This window comes from Poecilia reticulata, chromosome 9, assembly GCF_904066995.2.
Source record: "Poecilia reticulata chromosome 9, P_reticulata-male-v2, whole genome shotgun sequence".
NCBI lineage: Eukaryota > Metazoa > Chordata > Actinopteri > Cyprinodontiformes > Poeciliidae > Poecilia > Poecilia reticulata.
This window is the reverse complement of record NC_088838.1, coordinates 4849899-4856400: the sequence shown is the minus strand read 5'-3', so window position 1 is coordinate 4856400 and position 6502 is coordinate 4849899. Positions and strand designations below refer to the sequence as shown.

General features: G+C 43.0%; 1 protein-coding gene across 1 annotated transcript; it reads left to right on the top strand.

Annotated features, from left to right (window-relative positions):
* The first annotated feature begins 5156 nt into the window (after positions 1-5156).
* On the top strand, positions 5157-6262 carry tcima (transcriptional and immune response regulator a). Its single transcript, XM_008417300.3, has one exon. It carries the CDS (start codon positions 5390-5392, stop codon positions 5690-5692), a length of 303 nt encoding a protein of 100 aa, XP_008415522.1. The 5' UTR covers positions 5157-5389; the 3' UTR covers positions 5693-6262.
* Positions 6263-6502: the final 240 nt, after the last annotated feature.

The window sequence follows — 6502 nt, the reverse complement described above, 5'->3', positions numbered from 1 at the left end:
CATTAACTCCAACGATCCCCAGTTTAAAGGTCCAGTATGTAACTTTCATAAAAGCTGTTTTACATATTTAAGTCAAAAAGTCGTGACGATATGAAATGAGATGGATGATCTGTGGGGAAAAAAAAAAAATCTTTTCCACATTCTCTATGAGGTAATGTTGCCTGAAAACTTCCACCACTCCCAATCAGAGCCAAAAGGTAGGTCTTAGCGCTGTCAATGAACCTCGTGTACTTGCTGCTTAATATGCTAATAGCAGAGAAGCAACTTACCATTACAGAAGAACCATTTATCTGCTGTCATCAATGGCTATGCTAACTAGCCTGAGGATTCTCTACAGGCTCTGCTAGCTGTATCAAAGCAGAGAGTAAAGAGTAGAGGAGAGAATGCAGGCCGCTATTCATGATAGTGGTTGACAGTGTTAAGACCCGCCTCCTTGTGTGTTGTGGTGGTGCAGGGGTTAAGCAGAGTCCACATATGAAGGCCTCAGTCCTGGACGTGGCCGTCGCAGGTTCGATTCATGGCCTGGTGACCTTTGCCACATGTCTTCCCCCTCTCTCATTACCCACTTTCCTGTCAACTAACTATCAAGTAAAGGCCACTAGAACTGATAAAAATAAATAAAAAATAAAGACCCGCCTTTTTGCTCTGATTGTTTCTAGTCAGCATTGAGAGAAGGCAGAGGGGCTGGATTGTTTTTCTTTTGTCTCGTGTCACAGTTTGATATGAGACAGATCATCTGCCTCATATCAAACTGTCACAACATAGTGACAGCTTCCACCAACATATAAATTTACAGGCATTGAGAGATGCTAATACAGATAGCATCTGTAAAACATTACCCTGTGGCTCCCTGTTATGTAACTCAGTGCAGCGTCTCTGACGGTCAGAACACAGGCAGCAGATTGGAACGTTTCAAACCTCTTGGACTTCCAACAACGAAGATAACAAGGTAGCAAATTATTCTGGCTGCTTCAAAAGACAAGTACAGTCCTCTTGACATTTCACTCCCTCGTGTACAGTACACACACACATAAACACAGATAAGGAGCAGGAAAACTCTGCCGCTATCTCCAGAGAGATAACTCCAGCCACTGACCCTGTTACTTAATCAAGAGGCGTCGAGCTTCTGACACTTTCAACATGTGGGGTTTTATCAGTGGCCTGGACTCTGTTTAAGGGACAACAATGTTTATCCTCTCTGTGCCAAAAGATATGAGGCAGTGAAACCTCCCTGCAGGAAGAACAGCTGAGGGATCAGCATGAGCTCAGCTGAATGTAACGTGTTATTTGTTGGAATGCTTCAATGCTGGCGTTGGCCACAAGAACAGGGTCAGAAGCTCAAGGCTTCGGTTTCCATCCTCCTGATGAAACCTTATTGTGAGGCTTTTATTTCTGTAACCCTCTAGAGACGGAGTCGGGTCATAAATATGCCAGTTCAGCTATATTCACCCCCACCCCCCTTTGTGAAGCAGAAGATAGCAGCATTTTTTCGCATCTCGATGAAAACCCTTTGTCATACCATGTTATTCCGATGTTATTCGGACAGAGCTGTCTGGCTATTGTTCTAATATTGTTCATATCAGCAAACAAAATTCCCCAACACATACCAATAGAAATGACACTTCCTCTGAAGGTTCTCCTTATAAGGAGCTGGCTTCTGGAGTGGACACGCTTTTACATTAAGGGGAAAACAACTGCAGCCCAGCCAACATGAAGCCAGCCGTTGTTTATGAGCGCAGTCTGAAGTGGGGGAACGCCTCGCGGCCTTATCAGTGCGACTCAGCCTCGCTGCACGGGCCACGGGTCACCTCCAGTTGTAAACAAAGTTCAAGAAGCCCTCCTTGTAAAGTCCAGAATCTAAGCCGAATATTTTTAGCCCTCTGCTGACTGGAATGGAGAGATAAAAATCTTCTGAGGCCAAATTTGGAAGAGCAGAAAGCAAATGGCCTACTAAAAATGGCTTTCAAATGAAGTCCTGAAAGCAGAGGTTGTTTGCAAACAATGTTTTGCAGGGTTTTGTGTCTGCATGCAACGCGGGGCGCTGTGGGAGGAAACAAACTCCCACGAAGTAAACCCATCTTTCGGTTAGAGAACCTCCATTTACTGAATGTGACTGCATGTCTAGACTTCAACTAGGCCATTCTAAGACATGAATACAGTTCTAAGCTTAAGGCTGTTTTCCTGATTGGAGGCTGAACTTCTACCCCAGTTGGACATTTTTACATCCTCTGAGGTTTTATTGCCCTGTGTTTACCTCCATCTACCCCCCCCCCCCCACCCCCATCAGCTCTGACCTCCCTGTACCTCTTCCCCACAGCATGATGCTGACACCAACTTGTTTCACAGAGCATCTCATGTTGGCATTTAGTTAGGTAACTTCTTCTGGGCTGTATTTTATTGGAGTAAATGGAGTATTATATTATAAAGTTTATTTGATAGGGACAGACACACATCGACATAGACAAACTGAATAAAACAGCAGTCCCATGTCTGCATCATGGTGCAATAGCAACAGCTAATTCGCAGCACTTGTCCCTAGATGGGCTTTTAAAAAATAACTCTAAAAATTGAAGAGATAAACATTAAAATAGCACAACATATTATATACAAACAGAAAAATGTAAAACATCAAAAATTGGTACAGTTCTGTTTTTGACATAACCAGAGTTTTGTTTGATTTTTGAACGTACTAAAACTGGTTACAGACTTTAAATGAACAGGAAGTGAGTTCCAAACTGCAGATCCTCTCACAGACAGAGCAGTTTGAGCAAAAGTGGTTCTTCGAAAGGGAACCTTACAATTTCCATCCCAAGCTGCTCTGGTAGATCTGCTGTTGCCCTGCAGTCTCTACGCTATCGCTTAATGGCGTAGGTGCAAGTCCATTTAAACACTTAAAGATCTATTTTAATACATTATAATTTAGAAAATTTGTAAAATCCAAAATGCCAAATTTAGCCAAAATGTGACGGTGATGGAATCTAATCGGTTTTGATATAAAACCTTTAAGGCCCGATTATAGAGACTTGCTAATGGTTTGAGGAGTTTGATTAGTCTGAGACCAGACAGTAGCTCCGTAGGTAAAATGTGAGGATCAGTGAATTCAAAAACATCTCTGCACAGTGACGTGTCAAACAATGTCTAATAATTTTAAAACAATTTATATTCAATCTAACAGTTTTGCAGATTTTATCAACATGGCTCCTAAAATTTAACTGAGCATCCAGAATTATTCCTAAATATTTTTCTTGTGATACTTGTTCAATAGGTTCTCCACTGATCTGAATATTCAAGGACTGTAATGATGTTTTCTTGATTGAAAAGCAAATGCACTTTGTTTTTTTTGTATTGAGAGTTAAGCAACAATCCTTTAGCCATGTTGATAATCTCTGCAGACTGTTCTGAAGTTTTTCACTAACAACAATACCGCTTTTGTCCGATGTGTAAACAATGGAGTCATCAGCATAACATTTGCAGATTGACTTCAGGACAAATTTCAGGAAGACTATTAACATACAAACTAAAAAGGACCGGACCTAAGAAGGTTCCTTGTGGAATCCCTGTTACCATTTTGCAGAAGATAGATTTACTGTTATTAATGACAACACATTGTTCACGATCTTCCAAATATGATCTAAACCAAGACAATGACCGTTCTGAGAAATTAAATGATGAAAGCCTTGAGATCAGTAAATTGTGATTCACCGTATCAAAGGCCTTTTTCAAATCAAGAAAAGCTGCACCAGTAATTTGTCCCTTGTCAAGTGATTGTTTAACCTTTTCAAGCAGCAGACTTACAGCGGTCTCTGTGGAATGTTGACGTCTGAAACCAAACTGAAGCGGATGAAGAAGATTGTTACTTTCTAAATGCAGTAGTAGTTGTTCCAGAATAATTTTCTCCAGCACTTTTGACATGACCGGAACCAGACTTATTGGCCTGTAGTTGCTGATTTTATGTGGACTTCCTGATTTAAAAATCGGTTTCACCAAAGCTTTTTTCCATGCATCGGGAAATTGCTCTGTTCTGATGGAAATGTTAACTAGTTAAAGGTTCTACTGAAATGATACTGTATTTTTTTTAAAACATAGCGTCTAAATTATACATATCCTTTGTGTGAGAATTACTTAAGCTGTTAATGGCTTTTTGAACATCAGAAAAATGAATTTCCTTAATCTCAAAGAAATCAGAACACTTTTTGGTCGGTTTTGTACCGTGTGTTTCCATTGCAGCTGGCAGAAACTTTGGTGCCAAGTCTTTAACTGAAGAGAGGAAAAAAATCATTAAACATTGTTGCTAGCTTAGCAGGATCAGTTATGGATACACATTCACACTACCCCTTACAATGTCTCTCACACTCATGTATACACTGCTGTTGTGCTAATGACAAACAACTCGCCATTACAGTAAACGGTTTATCCACTGTCATCGGTGGCCATGCTAACTAGCCTTAGCATTCATAGACAACTGTAACGTAGCAGAGTGCAACAAGAGCAGCATAAGCGGTGCCTACACAACCATGATTAACAGCGCTAAAACCCTCCCCCTGCCTCTGATTGGTTGTTTCTGACCTACAGTGATTCATCTATGAATATGGCTGTAGGACAGGAAGGAGGCAGAGGAGTAAGATTTAAACACATTTTATCTGTCTGATAATATGCTGTCAGGATATTGTGACGGTTTTAGCAAATACATTTTTAAAAAATAAGACTGCACATTAAACAAAAATTACATCATGTAAAATTATTTCCAATTTATTTTTTAGTTTTTCTTTTTTTATTTCATCATTTATTTCACATTCTGTATTTATGCAAAGCTGTTTTATGCATATATGTGCATCAAAAATAAGTCAGCACTAGTGCTTAGAGTGAGATTAAATGCTTACACGTCCCATGCTTTGTTTTTTGTGCATTTGTGTTGTAAGAAATATTTTTAAGCAAACTCTCATATTTAGTACTTAAATACTAAACACGATTTGCATTGCCCGCCTATGCACACGGGTTATATCTGGAGTTTTATATATTAGTTTTTTTTGTTTTTACTATTATTTTGTGTGTATATTTTTTCTAACAAGTGGTCGAAGTCATGCTTTAGTTTTTTACCACTCAGGTTTCATCATGCAGTTGTTTCTCTGGCATCCATGCGGGCTGTAGGCGGCGCCTGCCCCGCTCCCAGACAGCTGATGTCACCGCTGGGAGCGCGTCCTGCCGGAGCTCGGCCCACTGTCCGCCTATAAGTACCGGAGTGCTGAGCTCCTCCGCACTGAGACGCTCCTGCTCTGAACCAGCTAAAGCCGCTCCGGCTCTAACAGCGCGCACCGAGCAGCTCAGCATCGTCCGAGTTGGAGCGCCACGTCCGAAGCCGCGAAGCGCCAGGAGAAAAGCAAGAGCCGAGATGTCTTCCTACATGTCCTCTGAGTCCCGCCGGGTCAGCCCCTCTGTCCACGGCAACAAGTTCGACACGGCGCACCGCAAGAAGGCCGTGGCCAACATCTTCGAGAACGTGAACCAGGACTCGCTGATGAGACTCTTCCAAAAAACGGGAGACATGAAGGCGGAGGAGAGGGTGCGGAGCATCTTCTCCTACACGCAGGACCCGGAGGAGACGGCCCGGGCGCTGATGGCTCTGAAGCAGCGGAAGAAGGACAAGTTCCTCCGGATCGCGGGGATGGTCCGGCAGCTGCTGAAGCTGCGCTGACTCCGCCACAAGGCAGTCGTCTTTCACTGCCCGTGTCTCAATGTCTCGCCTCTTGGATGAGCCAAGCGAGAAAACATTCCCGGTGTGACTGGGGGACTCCACCGTAGGCGGATGCCCGAGGAGGCGCCGCCGGGGCAGCGCCGCGGCAGCTGCGGCATTACGGACGGAGGATCCGCCGGCAGCGGAGCCCTGCCTGGAGCAGGCGGGGCAGCTCAAAGTATGTGGGAATCTGAAGGGAATACATGCCTTTCTTCAGACTAGAACTCATGCATGCATGCATACATTCCCCCCCGTGGATGCGTTGGCTTGGGAGCAGCATCCCTGCAGGTGCACGTCACCGTGTTGGTGATGGTGCAGCACAGCTGCAGAGGGAGACTTTATGGTGCCGAAGAATCTGCCTCTATACATGAATGCCTGTCCTGAACACATGCCTTTTCTCTGAACTTCATCTTGTTGTATGAACACTACGAAAATGTGATACCGTAGTGTGACAGCACAATGATTTCTACTGATGTGACATTCCTTTGATTGTCCTTTTTCTAAATAAATATACCATTGTTTTGTACTGAAGCCTGAAGTCTTGTCTGTCCTCATTAAACACCTCTCTCATGGTTTCCCCGCAGCTGTTTTGCACAACCATCAGCTTTATATTCTACAATCTGGCCCTTCAGATTGTTTGTAGAATTGCATTAAAAATCGCTGGAAACATAAAGATGAAAAGTCAATAATTAGTGAGAAACTACAGAAAAACCATCCATGCATCCATTTTCTACACTCTTGTCCCTCAGTGGGGTCGGGAGGCTTTCTGGT